General features: G+C 32.5%; 1 protein-coding gene across 4 annotated transcripts; it reads left to right on the top strand.

The window, feature by feature from the left end:
* The first annotated feature begins 661 nt into the window (after window positions 1-661).
* On the top strand, window positions 662-21,462 carry LOC106069622 (transmembrane protein 181-like). 4 transcript variants are annotated; one of them, XM_056032951.1, is made up of 15 exons: window positions 662-1,334; window positions 1,991-2,136; window positions 3,871-3,974; window positions 4,091-4,158; window positions 6,118-6,208; window positions 8,415-8,557; window positions 9,079-9,201; window positions 9,510-9,590; window positions 10,137-10,236; window positions 10,963-11,090; window positions 11,948-12,097; window positions 14,236-14,338; window positions 15,252-15,476; window positions 15,610-15,676; window positions 16,144-21,462. In XM_056032951.1, the coding sequence occupies exons 2-15, from the start codon at window positions 2,000-2,002 to the stop codon at window positions 16,217-16,219; spliced, it is 1,596 nt and encodes a 531-aa protein (XP_055888926.1). In that variant the 5' UTR covers window positions 662-1,334; window positions 1,991-1,999; the 3' UTR covers window positions 16,220-21,462. The 4 variants fall into 4 exon arrangements, with proteins under 4 accessions (XP_055888926.1, XP_055888928.1, XP_055888927.1 ...); XM_056032953.1 differs by lacking the exon at window positions 662-1,334 and adding an exon at window positions 1,395-1,782; XM_056032952.1 differs by lacking the exon at window positions 662-1,334 and adding an exon at window positions 1,395-1,697.
* Window positions 21,463-21,788: the final 326 nt, after the last annotated feature.

Genomic DNA, 21,788 nt, shown 5'->3' on the forward strand with positions numbered 1-21,788 from the left:
AGAAAGAGTTAAAGAGAAGATATTCTTGTTTGTTGCAGAGTCGGCAATCAATGAGTGAGAACCACGCAGACAGAGTCATTAAGTCCTATCACATCTAAAGAATGATTTATATAAATAGACTTGTAAACTTTATAGACAGGGAACAGCATGCGCATATTGTTTAAGTGCTAGACTATTTATAGACTATGTCATCATTACTGGACTACACAATAACGCCATTTTTTTTCCTTTAGAATCTTAGGCTGTTTGGCAAACATTTTAAGAAATAAATGGTTAAATTTGATGTCCAAACAAAATATAAGTTTAAATAAGTATACAAGACGTCAGCCCTCAGCCCCCCCCCCCCAATGGACGACACAAGTGGTCATCATCGAAACACGATGGGCCACCTATAAGACGTCAACAGAACTCGGGAGAGATTTGACCGCTCTGAAGTAAAAAAGACGAAAACTTGTAATATTTCTTGAAATAAAAGTCTCCCACGAAACTAGAAGGGTCCTACTTAGAAGATGAAACGACGCTCTTGTTTAACTAAATCAATAGTATAGTGTAAGGATATAAAGTGACAAGCAGTTCTATATATATTAGTTACTGGTGTACATCTTATTTAGTTCTGAATCAAATAGCTACGTTTTAGAGACAACATATATCCTGGTTGAATCAATTAAATTCATTACAATTGTGTCAAGGCCTGATAATGGAAAATTGTGTTATCTTGAACATGAGACTCCACTGTTCCATATTAAGTCCCGGGGTATATACGTGCTTTTTTGAGAGCCTGTTAATGTCAGATTTGGTCATTTTTAGCTCACCAGTAAACATCACCCGATTACTATCTAACAGCGGATTTTCATTAACCAAAAAAAAAACAACACATAACCTAAACACGCCACGCTTACAAAGTTCCAGTGTCCATTGATCTAGCTAAATTTAAACATGTTGTAATGTGTGTCCATTGATTTTTCAGTTCAGGCGCCTTTAGAAGAAGAATTGCGGCGGCCCCCTGTTGTTCCAGCAGCACCGCCATCGCGAGAACATGGCATGCTATTGATTTCTCCTCTGCTATAAGCCATCCGTCAACACAGGCTCCAGGCGAACTGAATGTCAGATGTGTATAGTCTTAGTCAAAGTGTGTTCCAATCGTAGGAATAGGTTTATATTCGAAGTAGACTCAGTGGGAAGTTCTTTGATTTAGCCTTCAGAATGTGACAAGGAAATGTATTCTAAAGCTTCTAAACTCGGGATTGAAAGTACAATTCATGGCTGACATGCAACTGAGCTAAGATCATCACTAGGTTTTGAGAAGAGAGGCAATGAGAGCCAAAACATCTGAAGTATGATTCGAAACATTGGAATAATATTGATTCTTAGTGCTACATCTATATTCATTTTTTGTTATCTTTTCAAAATTGTTCGACAAACAACAAAATAAATAACGATGTTGGCCTATGTAGGGTACCAAATAGTTCATGTGTCACCTATAGTAATGTAGATTATTACGCTTTTGTCAAAGCTAGACCATAGTAATATTTTGAACATAGGCCTACTTACAGAACATTAATTAGCCTACTTAATCTAATATTCAAAATATAGGTTATTCTTTAAATGTATCCTATTTAACCACAGTGATACCTATTTCTGTATGTTTTGATTGTTTTAAGATCCAGGAATAAAGATGGAAATATTGGCTTACGTCGGTCTGTTAAAGCGCTTTAAAAGGCTGGGAAAAAACATCTTTCGATCATGCCTCCAAGACGCTAGTTGTCTCATAAACACAATAGAGTTGATTTATGAATAAAAGCTTTTACAAATAATTATAATTTTGCTTCATTCGAATTAGATAATGACTATGCCAACATATTTAGAACGAAATATTAGGCCTACATCACACATGCCTAGTGTATTGACTTTAAGCACAAACTTGCCCATTCAGTTTTTAAATGTTATTATTAATAGCTTTTTTGTTGTTGTTTAATTTGTCTTCTTTCAGCTCTAAACAATGGACAACTACAGTTTTGCATTTGCCGGTCCAGGACTAAGAAACAAAGCCAGATCTTTCGTTTCCCAGTTCTCAGATACATTCAGTGCTTTTTCCAAATTCATCGCGCCCTCCTATTATCATGATCGTTGCGAAAGGTAACTTATTTAACTAGATGATAAGAAACAAATATTTTAGGATCGATAGATATAGTCCTAGATATTATAATGGTTGTTATTTCCATTTTCAGTAATAAAATAATAATTTGGAAATTCTGAAGCGATACTGCCGATAGCCACTGGTCTACCGGAAGTGTTTCGTTGTCAACAAATCGCTTACTAAAAATCATACATTTATAAAAATTTATAAGATTCAGATTGATCTATTGAATATTCTAGATCTAGAATCTAGAGATCTAGTTTATATCTGGACTCTAGAATTCTAGATCTAAATCTATATAGATTCTTAATAGATCTATATTACTATATACCATAATACAGACTACAGTAACTATCTAGATCTAAATCTAGATTTATTTATTAGCCAGAGTCGCCAGAGACAGAGATCCAACAACAAGAGACGATTTGAATTGAAGAGTCACTAAGAGTGACAAGACTAATTTAGCAATTGGATTATTATCAATAATTGAATAAACTTTAATAAACCTCAAAACGACAAATGATTTGAATGATTGAATGAATTCATTAAATTCTTACGACTTAATGAGAAAGAAATTAATTTAAGAATGGCTCGTGAAATAGAAACGTAAGTTCAGGTTGTCTCATTGAATCTAGATCTACAGTAACTTACGTTTATCGAACACGTTAAGCTAATTCGCAGACATTTTTATGTTTGAATTTGTGTATCTCCGTAAAAATTAGACCTAGAAAAAAACGGATTGTATCTATGAACTCCTCGTCCTTTTTTCTATAAAAATAGATTGGATTTAATGTATCACTAGGCTTAGTTAAAATTAAATACGAAGTCAAAGAGGTGTAGGGTAAGCGTACTTTTCCTCGAGCAGATTTTTCCCCAGTTAGTAAGCTCAATCGGGTTGTTGGAAGGTTCGAGCAGATCAAAGAAAATATATCTAAAAACATGTTTTAATATTTAATTTTCACTATAAAATCATTTTCTTTTTACTCCAGCGCAAGAACACCATCCATTGCACCATTTCCCACCCTCCACAACTTCAAATAGTCTCTTTAAGCTTATGAGCAATCAGACTTAAAAATAGCCCTAATCCCATTACCCATTTCCTTCACTACCGGGTAGTAAAAAAGAATAATTCCACACCTCCTGAGTTTGACCTCACCATGAACTTAATCTTTACAAGGAAAAGGAAATAGTATGTGTCGGAAGTGAAGAAAAAAGGTGCATGCGGAGTAGCAATATAGTAGTAATTTGGTAAACATTCAAATAAAAAAGTTATAGCAATAAAAAGTGAACTGTTCGAACCTCTTGTCAAATCGGGACTGCTCGAACTTCGTACTTTACTCTAGAGTCTAGTCCTAGAATCTAGAGATGATTTCAGATTAGATCTACCTAGATTAGAATCTTATCTAGATCTAGTACTAGTAGTACATACAATGATTTTTATTGATACATCATGATTATTCTAGATCTGAGTTACATCTATATAGTGATAGTGTAACATAGACTGATGATAGAGTCTTGAAGTCTAGTCATAAACATCAAAGAGTGCAGCCTTTCTCAAAATATGGGGCTGACCAGTGAAGGCATCCAATTTATTATATCAAGGGACAAAATATTAAATTTATCTAGATCTAGATTATTTTTGATAAGCTGCTACAAGCTATTAAATATTTATTTATAGGCTCTATATAAAAATATGTTTTAAAATAATTTATAAAAAATGTCTGATTTTCCAGATCTGTTCAAATGCGCCTGTATTCTCTCAACAAGAGGCAGTTTGTTTTAGTTTTTGTCACATTTTTTGTCTGCTTCCTAATCAGCGTCCTTGTTGGTATTGCAGGTAAATTAATAATACGTTGAGATCTGGTGTACAAGTATAGTTATTAGACTTCCTTCTAATTAAAATTTAAAAATTTCTTCTTGTTTTAATCATATTTTTTTTTGTCTCCCCATCAGGACCTCACATTATTGACTCTCATACAGTGAATGGCTCCTTGATTTATAAGGAACCTCAGAACAAACAGGTTTGAAAAATATTGATTTTTTAGTTTCTTTCCTCAGTTATTCAAAGTTCAATTTATGACTTTATCTAAACCTTTAATCATGTTTAATAAATCCCCTGAAATAAGCCAGAAGCTGTTTTCAATAATTGATCATATATACTTAATCTTAGAGCATTGTCATCAAGTTAGATGAAATATGAGTGTAGTATTTCATGTGACTAGATGCAAATCCAGTTGAAACTTCTGTATATTTTGCCACATCTGAAGCAAACAAAACTGTTTGTCATCTGGGGGGTCTATTTTAATTATTAAATCTTTTTACCATCTGCATCTGTTGTTGATAAGGGCTTTTCTTTTGGGTCTCCAATGTGTGCCCTGCAGTGGTGAGAGCAATCCAGCTGCCTTTCTCTTTCTTTATTTCAAAACTCAACTTAATCTTTTTAACCTGCCAGCCCTATGTATTAGCGCGTAAAAAAGCCTTGCCCTGCCAGCCTGTTATATCAGTCTCACGCACCTTACCTTAGACTGACAGTCTGTAATTTAAAATGCAAAAAAAAAGAACATCATGTAAGATTGTTAAACTCATGGTAAATGAGTGTTGAATATTTTAAAATAGTTAATTGATTTACGGTACAAAATGAAAAACTATTGGTTACTCATGAGTCATTTTGAAAAATTTCAGAAAGGTCTTTAAGCACTCTGCTTCCTAGTAAGAGATGGTGACAATGGTGTAGCAAGGTCCTCATGGACCCAGGTTAAAGAATATGATGGTGGGTCCCCTCCCCTAGATTGAGTAAAATAAAAACAAATCTAGTCATTATGTATGCATCAGTAGCCTACACCTTAAGAAAGACATATCTATGTAGGTAGGCCTACTGTAAGGGTGTTATTAAACTCTTTTCAGTTTTCAATTTCTCACAAGTAGGCTTATAGTGTCAAGATACTCATTGCTTATACAGCTTCTTAAAGCTATCAGATGTTTCATATCAACAAACACAAGACTTAATATTAATACATATTGTTATGAAGTGATTAATACATATTGTTATGAAGTGGGATTGAACTAAAGAAAATAACTCACAGATTCTGAAGTCGCTGGTATCTCTCTGATTACAGAAGCACAATCCAACTATAATCTGTCCATACACCTGATAAAAAGAAATAATTTCACAATGCTCCAATTGAAATTTACATATTATGATTCACTAACACAAATTAAGTCTGCAGACTTCTTGTGCTCTCAGATATGAATTCCAGAAATAACTCTCTGATAGCTATTTATTTTAATATTCTGTCAATGGAGATTATGAAACAAATATCAGAGTTAGATGTTATTCTAATTTTGTGTGTGTCTTGAATGCTGTCAAAAACTATGGAGAAAATTTGAATAAGATTTTTTTTTTTTTTTTTTTTGCAACAACTAACAACAGATCTATGACATTGTTTTGAGACAATATAAATCTAAGGAGTTTGTACTTTCAAGTTATTGTTTAAGTAGTTCTTCAAACATTAGTTCATACCTTACTATAAAATAGATCACAACTAGGATATTTTCTTATTACTCATGTCACCTAAATGATAATCTTTAGGATAAGTGCATATGAAAGGCTGTTTCACCATACTAATAGTTTACATTAATTTATTTCACTTTTTTTTGGTTATATTTATGTCAGAAATAGAATATGATAACACAATGAATGCTAAGTAACATTAGGTCAGAATTCTTACAGTCAACACCTTTTGTTTCTCTTAATTTTTGTAATTACCATTGTGGGCCCCTATTGGTTAAGGGCCCTGGTTCTTTGAACCCATTTATGCAAGGCCATTTCTTGGAGAGTTGTTGAATTAAGAAGTGAAATATTTAATCATAGAACATTCTTTAAAGGAGAAATTTAAATGCATAAATATACTAGCCATGTTCTTTTCATTCTGTGATCTTTTTCACAACATGAAATGATGTAGCAAAATTTTTTTTTCCAGACTGGACCATTTATTCTCCACTCTCCGCCCATGTCAACCTTCCATCAGCAGTTGTGGTTGAAAGCCAGTGTGACTGTCACAGATTCTATTGGTAAGTAACTCAGGTGGTCAGGATCACTTTTGTGTTTGTATTTTTATTGAAAGAGCCTTTTTTCTCTTTAAAGAAGAATTTAGAATTTTTTATTGTGGTTTCTCATTTTTTTTCTTATGAAAAAAATTGTATTGATAAAACTGAGCAAAATGATATAGAAGTACAAGAAAGGGGATCCAAAAACAATTAGCGAACATTAAACAGAATAAAGCATCTGGACCTGATGGTATTCCAGCTAGATTACTCAAAGAACTAAGCAATGAGCTAGCACCAGTGTTCAAAATACTTTTTCAGGCAACTCTTAACCAGGGCAGAGTACCAAGGGATTGGAAAGAAAAAATGTCACCCCCATATTTTAAAAAGAAAAATCTGTCCCTGGAAATACAGACCAGTATCACTAACCAGCATCACATGTAAAATCCTAGAACACATAATATGTAGCAATATGTAGGACTAATTGGTGACTTTTCAAAAGGTGTATATAATAGTGAGCAAAAAGATGCTATCTTATTAGATTTTTCCAAGGCTTTTGACAAGGTTCACCACCATAGTTTGCTTAAAAAATTAAAATATTTTGTCATTGATGGTTTCTGATAGGGAGAGAACAAACTGTAATAATAAATGGCTCTAAATCAACACCAATAACTGTAAACTCAGGTGTACCTTAAGGAACAGTCTTAGGTCCACTACTATTTTTAATTTATATAAATGATTTACCAAATTGCAAAAGTCAGATTATTTGCAGATGATTGCATAATAAAAACAATACAAGATACAGAAATTTTACAAAGAGAAATGGGAATCGAATTGGAGCATGTCTTTCCACCCAGAAAAATGTTAGTTGTTAAGAGTAAGAAAAAAAAATAAAACAAATAAATTCCCCTTATCTTATTCATGGTAAACCAGTAACACAGACTAAAAACGCAAAGTTCTTAGGTGCTAGTATGAAATGAAAAACTGTCATGGAATCCCCATATTGATGAAACTATCAAAACATCAAACAAAGCATTCGGGTTTTTTAAAAGAAATTTCTATAAATCAAACAAGAACATAAAACTAAAATAAAACCTTGGATAGGCCAATAATAGAATATGCGTCCTCTTATATGATACAGACATTACTTCAAAAAAGTTTGGGACCCCTCGACTCAAGATGGCATTGGGAAACTGGAACAGACACAAAATAGAGCAGTGAGATTCATAACAAACGAATATTCACATTTGACTAGAGTAACACCTTTAGTAAAATCACTAAATTTAGAAATCCTTCAGTATAGAAGACTCAAAAGTAAAGTAGCAATTATACATAAAACACTGAACCATAATCTTCAAATACAAAAACAAAATCTAATAAAATACTCAGAAAGACACAAAGATGAAGGCTCATTCCTCGTTCCATATGCTGGGACAAATTTGTACAAATGCTCCTTCTTCCCTAGTGCTATTAGAGCATGGAATGGGTTGCCTGAGCTAGCCAGGAAAACCAGTGACTTAGCTGAATTTAGGTCATTGGTTAATATGTATGACTAAATGCTTGATGCTTAGGATGTAATCATCTTGTTTTTTGAAGTAACGCCTGTATTATATAAGATAAGATAGTTGCTCACATTGTATAAATTACTGATGTCCCTTCAAAACGAAAGAAAATTACTTCCCCTGACTGAGTAGAACCAATTGATTTATTGAAGAACTAACTAAATGGAAAAAAAAAAACAACTAAAAAAACAAAGAATTTTTGTTTAAAATTATTTTCTCTGACCGCTGGGTGTTGTAAGAAGCACTTGGTAATTCAAAATGTCATACAAAGTACAAAGTCTAGACTGTTTACAATTTAACAGCAGAATATCCCAAGATAGAATATTGCCAACAAATCTTGTTTACTCATGAGATCTACTTGTGACTTTATGATTGGTCAGTGCAGCACTTGGTCATACATTTTCTTTTTTTTTTTTAATTCATGCCGTCATTGTTGGACTATTTTTTATTAATGAGTATTTTATATGTTTGATCTATGTGCCCTAACCCCATGTGAGTGTTGATTGCTTGGACTGGCTGAACTCCCATGTGTCTAAGAGTAATCTCTCTTACTATTAAATACAAACTTCACTTTGAAGTCAAATATTATTTTACAAATTGAAATTTTTTGTTTTTTGTCCAATAGTTTTTGTTTATTTATATTCTTTATATATTTTTTTAATAAATTCTAGGCTCAAAGTTTGAACAAGAGTTCACTATGGGGATTCTGATCAGGGGAGGCAATGGAGACTCTCAGAGTGTTGAAGAGTCATCCACCAACCCACAGCTCAGTTTAGAACTGCACAACAGAACACGCAAGCTGAAATGTAGTGGAGTATGTGGCTGTGATTTACTTTGGTTTCAGTCTGTTAATTTATATTGATCATTTTATCTTCTTCTTTAATTTTTCTTTTAAAATGTAGTGTAGCCTTTTTTAAAAAAAAAAACTATGTTTGTTTAAATACTGAGGATTTGTTTTCTCATTAAATGTACATTATCATTTGTGTTAACCCAGTTTTTAAATGTACCTGACTGCATGTGCTAGGAGATGAAAGTCAGTTGACTTTTGTGTTTAACTGTTTGCCATGAAGCTGTCCATCACCTCCTGAGGGAAACTTCACTCTTGTTGACTTCCTAATTCAAGATTCCATTAGGTCACAAGGGAATATGTAGATGTTCAATGGAAACTCTTTTAGAAATTAGTTACTGTAACATTTCTGGGGAGATAATTTGTCACCAATTCGTCTACTATTTTGATATCTTATCAAATTTCAAATTGTGAGACTATTGTGTAAGCCTCTATGTTAATGTTTATTGTGTAGTTCTCTATTAAAGTGTTCTATTGTTTTTCTGCAGACCAACTGTGATGATTTGATAGTCATGCACCTGGGATACTTAGACTTTGCCTATTACTATATCACAGTCATCTTTTATGATCTGGATGTCAATAAATTGTCCATCAGTAATGTCAAGTTTACAGTAAGAGCATTTTGTTTTTTCTAAATTAATTCTTACCAAGACAATAGAAAAAAAAATACTGATAATATTAAATAGCACATTTAAAAGAGTTTTAAATCAGTTCTTATTGCTGTTGCTTCTTTTTGAAACAATGCTTCTCTTGTTGCCAGCCAAACACAAGCTAATCTTGGACAAAATGTATTTTAAAGAAAAATAAATCTATATAAATTTACTCTGCCATTTAAAAACTTTTAGGAATGAAAGATGATTTTGTAAATTAGAAATAGGAACTCATGGATAAAATAACAGTACTTATGTTTTGTTTTCAGTTCAAGAGCTACAATCCATCTTTTACCCAAACTGAAATCTGGATTAGATTTGTCTTTCTTGTGTTTACATTTATTATGACAGTAAGTAGGATTAAGTCTTGAGTACTAGAAAGAGACGGTGATTTCGTATGACTCATTATACAAGGAGCTTCATAACTGATGTTGCTACAATACACAGAATTGTACATGATAACAGGAATGTTAAAACTTTGGAAATTGAGTAAAAAAAATTCACAGGAAAACCTGCAGTTATCTAAATAATAGAATGGGATACTTATAGGATACAACTATCTTCTCTTTTGAAGTAACGTCTGTCATTTATGTAGAAAATGTTTAGGTCTAGTATTGTCACAGCTTGCTGCTACATTATTGACCTAGCTAGTCAATCCTGGGATGGCAGCAATACTGTTTTACAAATGAATGTCCATCACCTGCCCTATGTACATTGAGATCTCAGGGAAAGGATGCACTTCCTTTCACTTCCAAAATATCAGCCCTGCTCTAAAATATTGTCATTTTCAAATGCACATTTTGTTTTGATAAGTTAATCTATTTAGTATATCAATTTGACTTATTGATATTATTATTTATGAATACTGAGAAATGTTTCCATTGTTCATCTTGCAGTGTTGGTATTCCCACAGTCTTCGCAAGTTTTCCATCAGGGACTGGTCTATAGAACAGAAGTGGATGTCCTTGTTACTTCCCCTTCTTCTTCTCTATGATGGTAACTACTTTGTGGTTTGGAAGTTCTTACAATCTGCTACTGACTGGTTTCTGAGAGAATAGGAGAGTCTTTCTCTTCCAATTTTTAGAATGCTCTTGAGAGCATGACCTAACCAGCTGGTTGTTCAGAGTTTGTGACTGAGTGGCTACTTAACAGTAGTGACTTCAAATCCTGATGTAGACCTGCAGGAATTTTCCATTGGGCATTGACTTGATCAGAAACTTTTACTTAACTCCCACCTCCACCCATCTCCCTATGTCCAAAAAGTAATTGGATCAGAGAGGGACACTGTGCATAATTATTACTGGTTACTTAAGAAATGAAACATCCCTAATATATATATATAAAAAATAGCCTAAAATAATGAGTTAAATTTATGTCAGTTTTGTAAAAAAAAAAAAAGGTAAACCTTCCATAATCAATTATTTATTGCTTACATTCTTTATTATATTTAGAAGAAATATTTGTACGTGTGTATATCCTTAAAACAGCATGTGATAAGGCTTGATAATCTGCTATATGCAATGATTGTAACTAGCAAATAGAAATATCTCTTAGAAACTCTGTAACTTAACATTAAGATCAATAAGAACTTATCACAATGACATCAACATAAACAACAATGCAGAGTGAGTTATCTTGCTAGTCCCTGAATCTGTGATAATAATAGAGCAATGTGAGCCTAATGGCTTGATGGGTGTTAATTAATTTTTTTTCTTTACACAGATCCCATCTTTCCCCTGACATTCCTGGTGAACAGTTGGCTACCTGGTATGTTGGACGGCCTGTTCCAAGCATCATTTCTCTGTGCCTTGTTATTGTTTTGGTTGTGCATATACCACAGTGTCCGACAGGTAAACACATCATGTGACTGACTAACACTTTGGATAATTGTTTCCATGGGCTCTCAGGCCTTAAGTTCTCAAAAGGAGAATGTTGCTTTTTGTCAAAGTTCGTAGACATTTATCTTTCTTCAAAAACAGATATTTTTTTTTTTCATTTCTCAAGCTCTGAACATGCAAACATTTAAAAATGTCGTACACTTTGTCACACAATGACTATTTTATCCTGAGTAATTGACATTGGTAATGAACCTTTGTGCCACTGCCTATTGTGAACTCCAAGCTCAATATTGCAGGAAGTGATATAATTGTCTACTAAAACAGGCCTTTGTTGTGGTATTTTTTGTAAAAAAACATAATTTCTAATTTGACTATTATAATATGTGATAGACTAATGGAGATTGTGGATCTGAGTTAAATGCAAGTCGCATAAATCTCAGTTGTAGAATTAATATATTTGTTTGAATTTATTTGTTAACAAGCTCAGAAGAAGATATTAATTTGATACAGTTTTATTTGTACATTTTGTATATTGTGAGTGATTCCTAGTTCCTGAATTAAAGTTTTGTATTTGAATTGAAGGATCTTCATTATTTGAATCTCTAAAGATATATTTAGATCTAGAGATAATATTTACATAAGAATCCCTGCCATCACAGGATCATCTTGAGACATTGACACCTCATCAAGAATAACCTGTCACATATTTGACACCTCAAGATTCCTGCCTGTGAAAATCATTAAGTCAAAGAATTTAATAGATTTAAAAAATAATGTCATTTTTACTTTATTAACATACATTTTAAGAATTAACTTGATAAATCTGCTCATATGTCAATGCCATACCTAAAATATTTCTATTTCCTTAGACTGATCGCCACTTCATACGATTTTACCTGCCCAAACTCATCATAGTTGGCTTGATCTGGTTGTGTGCTGTCATCTTAGCCTCTTGGCAGGAATATAATGAACTTCAAGATCCTACTTATTACTACAGGCTGGACACCACCAATTTTGAGGTGACATTTTAGACTATCACACAATACCTGTCAAGAAGCAGATATCTAACCCTAAGCTGTCACTTTACTTATAAAAACAAGTATTTCTACCCCTGCTTCAAAAGAAATGTTATATTGTTGTAAGCTTAGATGTATGTGTACATTTAGATTAGGATTTCCTTTTTTTTAAACAAATTCCATTGTTCTGTAAGTTATTCTTAAATAGATCAAATAATTTGTGAACACTTTTAGATGTTTCCCTTTAGAAATGAACAATAAACAATAGAATGGATATTGTATAAAATTGATCTATTCATAACATTGTTACTTTTAACTGATTTCTATCATCTTCTGTCCTGGCTTGGAACCTTACATTTTTTTTTATAAACAAGAATCTCTGTTATGTGATAAGTGATCTAAACTGTCATATCGATATTCCCTCCTGGGTTCAAACCCTGCTCGCTGCCATCCCCTGCTCGCTGCCATCCCCTGCCTTCCATCAGAGTGACAGTTCGTGTAACCAAATCCCTCCATTTGTCCCAGTCATCAGCTGTTCTTAGCAAGATATCAAGAGAGAGGCCTGTCCATTCTTTGACATTGTCCATCCAGCTTTTGGTTGGACAACCCTTTCTTCATGCTTCCTCCACTGTATTTTGAAGGATGACTTTTGACAATTAGTCATGTCTTACAATAGGACCAAACCAGCTCAGTTTTTGTCTCTTCACAGAATTGTGGAGTTCTTCCTTTTTGCCAGCCAGAGTGTTGACATGTGAAAGTACAAACTCCTTTGTCTTCTTTTCCTGATGAGTCAATTCTTCTAATGTTTGGCCATTCAACAGTATGTAACATCACAAACTAGTAGTTTTCTTCATGCAGCACTTATTTCCATGCCAACTGCTCCAGCTGCAGCATTCAATTTTGAAGTCAGATCTTGTACCTGGTCTGCATTTTCTCCACTGAGGTCTATATCATCTGCAAACCTAAGATTGGAAATAGGCCACCCATTAATAGTCAAGCTAGGAGTAAATCCTTCTAGAGTTTACATAATAATATGCTCCAGCAACATGTTAAAAAGAGCTGGAGAGAGAATGCATCCTTGCTGCCCTCCTACGGATGTTCTAAAACTTTCTCCAGTTTGGTTGTTCAGAAGTACTGAACTATTTGAACTTTAGTATAGGGCTTTGAACATTTTTGTGTGTTCTATGTTGAACCCAACCATCACATGCCTTCATGCCAAACTCGGGCTCGATTTTTTTAAAGTCTATAAAGTTTTGTACCAATTTCTTTTGGTGTTGAAGGGATTTTCATTTAACAGGCTGATGATGAATATTTGTTCAACAGTGCTTCTACCTGCTCGGAAGTCTGCCTGGTTTACTGGTTTATGGAAAGGACCCCCCTCTGTGTTTCTTTTGAGTCTGTTGAGAATTATCCTTAGCATTTTCTTGCTCAGATGACTGATAAGACTTATTTTTTTATAGTGTTGAAATTGTCCCAAGTTTCCTCTCTTGGGTAGTGGAATAATTAATGATTGGATTCATTCTTTTTGCCAATGCAGATTGTCCCAAAACATTTTGTCATAGGTGAGCCACTGTGATTTAAACTACTATTTTAAAAGTTCTAATTCCAGTGGACCTGCTACCTTTAAGGGATCTTATTTCTTCCTCTACTCTAGTATTGAAGCCTCACCAAGGGCTCTGTTGTCCCATGATGTTTTGTTGATTAGACTGTAGTTGGGATTCTATTCTCCTACCAAGCACATTATTGTTTTGATCACTCTGGTTCTAGCTTGTCTTGTGTTAGTGAAAGCTTGACAACTTTTAAGCCACTGTTGTTTACACTGACCCATTTTTCTTCGGCCCATTTCATTGCCAACAAGGATAAAATAATCTTCATTTCTGAAGGAACATCTAACACAATCCATCACATCAGCTTTTCAAATTTTGTAGAAATGTGTGCATCTAAAAAAAGAATTATGTTATTATTATTACTATATATATGGTTATAAAATACAAAATGAGTTCCTATAATTTGTAGAAGTCAGTCATCTACAGTTCTGTAAAACTTTTGCACACCTCTGTTTAGGTAGAGTTGCATCTATTTATTTCCAATTTGTTGATTATACACAAATGCCTTCAGTCCTTATTCTAATATTTTTGCAGGGCTTCAAGATTATGTTTTTCATATTTGGAGGTTTCTATTTGTTGTATCTACTGTACCTGTTGGTCAGAGCTTTTGCTGAGTTGAGGTTAATGCCCTTCTTTGGTGAGTCAGTTAAATACTTGTTTAGCTTACACCAACATTGGTTGCTTGAATTACTTGCTTTTTCAGAGCTCTCCATTGGTAAGCCTGGTTTCTTCACCAACTAATCTCTTTACAAATAGATAAATACATAGATCTACTGAAAAAAAAACTCAACTTTTTGGGACATAGAGTCATATTGAAATGTTTGTTTTAAAATCTAAAATAAGTATAAATAGCCTTATTTCCCTTTTGGTTTATCAAACATTAGATTTGAGAACAGATTCAGATGATCCTATGAAACATGTTATAATGAGATTTGACTGTATTTGTAGCATTGAAATAACGGGCTACTGCTTTTTGCTATCCCCAACTTATTATCCCCCTTGTATAGTTACTGTACTATGTTTTTGCTTGAATATGGAATCTGATTGGAACAATTGTGAACACCTTTAAAGTAAAATAAATAGCTAACAAATGCAACTGACCTTGACACTGGGTTGTCTCACTAGAAGCATGATATTAAACAGTGTTACTGTTAAACTGAATAGCTTATTGAGCAAATTGTATTAAGCTATCATTTCTCTCAGAAATGTTGGATATAAAACAAAAATTTTTCAAATACTTTTACAGTTTAAAAAAAAAACTCTTTTGACAAAAGCATTAATAGAGCCTTTCCTACTTGTATATTTGATCCAACTGACAAGATATGACGGTCAATCTTGAGATTAAGGGAAAAAATTATTTTTTAAAGTAATTTTCAAGAAGTGGATTGGTTTGTTTAAATCACATTGTAATTTTTTAAAAAAAAGCTTCCTTAGTATCATTTATAAAAGTGAACATAGTAGACAGTACTACAAGAATAGTTTCTCTTGTCTTAATAGTATTCACAAAGATATTCGTTTACAAGTCTTGATATTATGTTTCTGTCTTCTAGACCTGCGTCTCAAGTTTATGACAGCCTTGATGATAATTGTGGTGTCTATCAGTATCACTATCACTGTCATGAGATTTGGCGGAGGGGCTCTGCAAGACAACTTTGTCTCTGAGCTGGCTACCAATTACGAGAACTCGGCTGAGTTTGTCTCTTTCTATGGCCTCCTGAACTTCTACCTCTACACGATGGCGTTTGTCTATTCACCCTCCCCCAACGCAATGTTTGGTGAGTACTGATGTCCAAACTGAACTCAACATTTTCAAATTCAATTTTCTAGAGGGTAAAATGTATAGAATTTAATTTTTTTCTTCAAATTCGTTGTTTTTTTTCCTAATTTTAATGCATTTTCTTCTGGTAGAGACACATTTCAAGGACAACCCAACTCTTTCAATGCTCAATGATTCAGATGAAGAGGTTCATTATTCGTGAGTCTTGTTCCATTGATCAAATTTTTTTTTAACTTTTAAAATTTTCATATGACATGCCACTAATAAAAGAAAACATAATTCACATTTCTTTATCAGTATGTAAATAATACTTCCATTGGGTCTAAGGTATTCATTTATTTAGTTTACTGAAACTGGTTAATTTTCATTTTCCTGAACAAAAATTTGAAAGAAACACAATTTTTTTAATTGACAAAAAATTTAAAGATTTTTTGGTTTTTACTATTAATTTTTGTATCTCAAATATTTCAATGTCATCTACTTTTAAATTCTTACACTCTTAGATAAAGTACATTTAGTGACTGAGGGAAGAAGTTGAACTGTATATAATAACAATCAACATTAAAGTCAATTCAAACAGGTCTTCAAGGGGTAGGGGCATCAGAAATAAGGTCATCATGAATTTGAACTGAATGTTGTCTCTTAATTTGTTTTCCTACCAACAGATCAGATACAGAAGAAACATCTTTGAGCCGTAACAGAAATTCTTTGATTGATAGCGATGATGAAACTGCGAGGTAGCTGTTGACATTGGACAGGCTGAGTTAGCCTCCCCCACCATTTAAATTTAAGGATCTACCATATATGTGTATGAAAAATTATGGTAGAAAAATTAAGTTATACTGAATCATACACGAATGCATATTTATATTTTGTAGTGTATGTAATAATAAGGCTTGTCTTCGAGTCCTAAGATTAATGAGGAATGCAGTGTATGTACTGAGTAGCTACATGGTAACTTATTTTACCTTTTTTTGTTTTTTGATGGTCAAAGCATTTCCCCAACTTTTATTTAAGCTTTAAAAAAATGATTGGATCCTAGAATTCAATACAGATAATTATTATTAGATAATTTCCTTTCATTGTTTGATTTGGGTGTCTGAATTAAGAGACAAAAAGCTTTGCAAATTTTAATGTTCGTCTAATTGCTCTAATTGACAATTTTTTTAAAATAATTATTTTTGTTTTTAATAATTAAAATAAAAAATCCTGTTAGATAGTTCAGACCAAAATAAATATATATATTATTTAAAACTTCCTAGGGACCACCATAATGTTGCTTAGCTTTCTGATTTGTGCAATACCAAAGTTTGTTGTTAGTTTTTCTTTCTTTTGATAATGGGTCTTACAAAAACAAAATAGAACATGTTGATTGAGAAGTCTTCCATATTAAAACCAGTTTGTTTGGTTTGAGGAAAGGTTTGAATTCATACACAAGTAAACCATTGGGGACAAGTCTCATGGCCATCTGTCATTAGGTCTGACATCTCTTTAGTGTGGCTGTTACATCTTTGTTATACAATGGTTGTTATGCCTTTATTAGTCACTAACTTTTATGGCTTAGTTATACACTAGCTGTTATGGCTTAGTTATACCTGGTTATTGTTCTTTGTTAATCATGTGAGTTTTTACTGTTTACTTTTGTATTTGTAGTTTTTCCATTTTTTTGAGGTCATAAAAAAGGTATCTAAGTCCTGTTTCTTATAGTTCTCCATAGTTGTTTCCCTTCTTTGATAATGTTCCCAACTGGACATATAGTTGATAAAAAATTATTTGGGGAAGTTTAATTGTGTAATTATTGATCAGTTTATGTCCTAAATTTCAATTAAAACTCAAGTGATGCTTATTTCTTAGTTACCCTCCAGTGTAAACATTTTCAATAAGAGCTATGACTATTTCCATTGGCTTGTGCCAGTAGGTCAGTTGACAGTTAGATGTAGCTCTAAGTAAACTGACTTATGATTAGTCCTATTGAAACAAAATACTATTTTGTTTTCTTGTTTTTTTTTCATCCTTTTTTTTTAATACACATTCCTTTGTTTTGTTAAGACTTATAAACTTATTCATGTGCAATTCAACTTTTGAAATAATTTATTTTGTATTGTATAATATCTTATACTTAGGCCAAAGTATCTATATATTTTTTGTTATTTTCATTTTATTGTTATTGCTATTGTTAATGCTATTGCTTTGACATGGTTTAGTCCCCTCATTGTTACTAATACTAATTTCTCATTTGTTAAGCTTATAGTATGAATACAACTAACAGTATGTCTATCCATGTTTATTTAATAATACAGGGTTTTTTGTGTTGTTTTTTTTTCATTCTAATAATCTGGGGTTTTTTTTTATGACCACTCTATGTAAATACACTTGCTATTTATATGCACCAGGCTTACATCCAAGGTTTCTACTATGGGCTATATTGTAATCTCAAGAAGGTTAAAAGTCTGTCCAATCAACTTTAAGCAGGCTGGGACAGAAGAGTCCCAATGCGCTCTAAATCAGATCTGCTTGAATTTGTAGTGTGGATCTAGAACTGAATTTCTTTTGGAAATGAAACATTCTTAGATTTGAATTACTTAGGAGGCACACCTCAGAACAAATGATCTGGAAACACTTTATATGTGCTGAATCATTCTATTTATAGTATTCTATGCCAGTGTTTGCAAAATTTGTAGATCATTTTAAATGGAATTGTAAATGCCACTCTGGCTATTTTTTTTTAACTGTTTTATTTTCGCTATAATTTTGAGTTGTTGTTTTGTTTAGTTGTCATCAATTTGTCCTCTTGTTTTGTATCTTATTTGTTTCACAAATTGACTCTAAATTTCTACAAATCCAGAGATGCCTCTGTTGTGATAGTATTGCTAATGCTGCCTATTATTTGAGTTATTATTGTTCTATTTTTGTTCCTGAGATTCATTTATTCTTCATTTTTTAATTTGCAAATTCATGTGTGAAAACTTGTTCTGGAGTCTATATATTTTTCTTCTGACAGCAAATTCATTAAATATAAGAGAGACTAATCACCCATCTACTTATGTACAAAGATTTTGGTACACTACGTCCCATTTTGTCAATCATGTACAAAGAGTTTGGTACACTATGTCACATCAGATGTCTGAATGGCTTATTTGTTCCTCAGTGCTGTAAAAAATAAAACAATAAAAGAAAAGAGATAGTTTGAACTTTGATTAGTCTGGACACATTATATAATAGAAACAAATGCAATACCATTTTCAAAGATTCCGTTGAATCAATGTAATAAAGGTGTATTCATTAAAGCTAAAATACTGAACCCTAACAAAGACCTACAGATCTCTATTCTTTCATTATGTCAACACTGCTTTTTTTTTTTAATCTTTAGAAACATTTACTCCTATGTAGACTATTCCCACTTCTGCTGTTGACTTTTGTAGCTCTGGCCATTTGTCTGTGACAATATGTATAACATAAAGAAGCCCTATGTTGTATGAGGAACACATTTGATCTTCATGTCAAGTTTGGTATCATGAGGGGAAAAAATGTCATTTTGCATTTCAACAATACAGATAAAGTTTCTGCTATAGGATTGAGACACCTTAAAAAAATGATCATATAAACATTTCCACTTAATTGATAACAATCTACTGAGTAGTTTTACTTTAGTTTTTAGTGAATTGTTTCCCTTGTTCAATGAATATGATCCTCAAGATGTACAGGATACTATTTTAGATTGTGTTCATTAGTGTATGCTATTGTTATAAAAGTGAGTTTGATTTACTAAGAGACCAAAATCTGAACATTTTTTTGTACATATTTATTTTGTATTAACGATTCTCCCATTCATTTGTCATCTAGAGTTGATTCCAGCTCTTAGAATTCCATGTTTACTTATTGTTTCTTAATGTTAAGGCATCCAGATTTACCTTCAGAAATAGTATCAAGTTTAACTACGAGTCCCATTGTCATAATGCGAGTGATACAAATATTATTGTTGTTATTTTCATTGATCAGCACAAACTTTTTGATAAGCTCAGATGCATTGTCATATATTATCACATTATCATAGATTATCACACTATCCTAGACTAGTACATTGCAGTCATTGTAAGTGTCTTGTTTGCATACCTAGAACAAGACTCTAAGAATGAATTCCATTTTAATCTTTCACTAAAGTCTTCAAAATTCCTACTTGTGATACTGATGATAGTACTGTAAATATTGCTGTGAAGCAATCTACTAAAAGCTCAATACACTTCAAAAAGCTCAACAAACAGGAAAAACATTATACATAGAATTCTGTTGAGCTGTTTTTCTGAACCAAAACCAAAAAAAAAAAAAGATAATGAAAATCATTGTGCGCTAATTGTGGTTTATATTACAAACAGGTGGATTTTTTTTTTTTTTTTTTTTTTTTTTTTTTTTGTGCAAAGTAGTGTTGCCATAGTTTTTGTTCTTACAATAGCTTGTCTTTCCTTTTTTTTTATTTGGTAAATTTGTTTGAATATGAAATGGATGTAAATATGGCTAAAATTTGGTATTATAGGGTAAATCCACTACAGTTTTTATATTAACAATAAGAGGTACAACATTTATCTTATACAGTCAAAAGTTTAATATATTGTAGTATATACAATACAACAATTTTCTATTCCTGTTTTTCTAAGAGGATAATTTGATCCAACTAAATTATAGGTCAGTGCTGACATGGAGGGTTTGTCACATCAGCCAGATTTTTTTTTCAGATATTTCATTATTTTAATAGATTTTTAATTTGTTTATGAAACACATTTGTATTGATTGAACATTTTGATTCTTAAAATGGGATTATGTTCAGGCTGTGGTGTAGTGTTCACCTACATTGGCAGTATTTATATCTATTTATAGATCTCTGTTTAATTTATTTAATTTACAATCTAGCAACATTGTGTAGAACTCTTCTCTGTTAATGTTCAAGATTGTTGATGTTATATTTGATTTTGTTCATGCAAGGAGATCACTGTGATTCTACTGGTTCCTGTTTCTGTTCACTAGCCACTAGAAACATTAGTGTTTCAGGTGATGGGTGCTAGTGTGAGTTTAAGTAGGAATTTATGCCATTATATATGTATTACATTATTGTGAGGGTGTCTACAGTAGGTTTATTCACACATAAATGATGTGTTGTTGTTTTTTGGCATGTTTGTGTTAATAGTGAATGAGAAGCAGTGAATGGAGTTGTCTAACTTTGAGGTTAGGGTTAGGGGTTATGGTTAGGGTTATCTGTAATATAATATAATCATATTTATTATCCATTTGGAAATTTGTCCAAGATAAGATAATATAGACTTAACCAATTGGTGTGAAAGAAATAAAATATTATTACAAAGTTTTGTAATTTATTGACTATGTCCATACTGTTTATTAAGCAATGCCAGGAAAGTTGATAAGACATGGTACCTGTAGTTTAATATATGGGTTCATGAAATTGTTTGTTTTTTTTATTATGTCTGCTTGCTATAGGGTATTATCCTACTCACTCTGGTAGCTATATATTTATTTTGGGGGAAAATGTCATTATGTTATAAAGACATCATGTATTGTATTGTACTGGTAATATCAACCAATATGTTTCTTGTTGTGATGAAATTGTTGTGTAGACACCCGCACAGCTTGTCTATTGTGATTGCTCATACACTCCGACATACTATGTGGTCTGTTTATATATAGTGTACATAGGAGGTCTCTCTCTTTTGTTTTGCTATTTAGTAGATTGTTTGTTTTAACTAGTGTGGATATATTTGTATTGTTCTTGTAGACTCTATAATGAAAATGTTCTTTGACTAAGGTTTAGTTTTACACTGTTTAAGTTTTGTGATTGAAATTCTATGTGCTGATGTTGTGAAGATGCTGCCAACTGTTTGAGGAGGAGGTGGCTGTCATGTCAATGTAACCTGAAAACTATTCTACCAGCTCATTGGGTAACAATGTCACAAATAAACATGCAAGAAATCCTTCAACCTGTGGTGGTGTAGTTTTGTTCTAGTCATGCTGGATCATTAGATACTTTAACCGTACTGTGTAGTCTCCTCTTGATAATGGGTAGATTGTTGGGATGTCATTAAAATCTTTCTAGATTTGGCTTCTTCAAATTATATCAAATCTTTGTAGTACAAGTTTGTGAATTTCAAGTCCACTTAAGTCTTGGAGGTACCTGAACCTAAGAATCTCTATACCGTATCTGAGCTCAACAAGCTCTATATAGGCTGAATATGGTACATGAGCTCAACAAGCTCTATATAGGCTGAATATGGTACATGAGCTCAACAAGCTCTATATAGGCTGA

This window comes from Biomphalaria glabrata, chromosome 6 (genome assembly GCF_947242115.1).
Source record: "Biomphalaria glabrata chromosome 6, xgBioGlab47.1, whole genome shotgun sequence".
NCBI lineage: Eukaryota > Metazoa > Mollusca > Gastropoda > Planorbidae > Biomphalaria > Biomphalaria glabrata.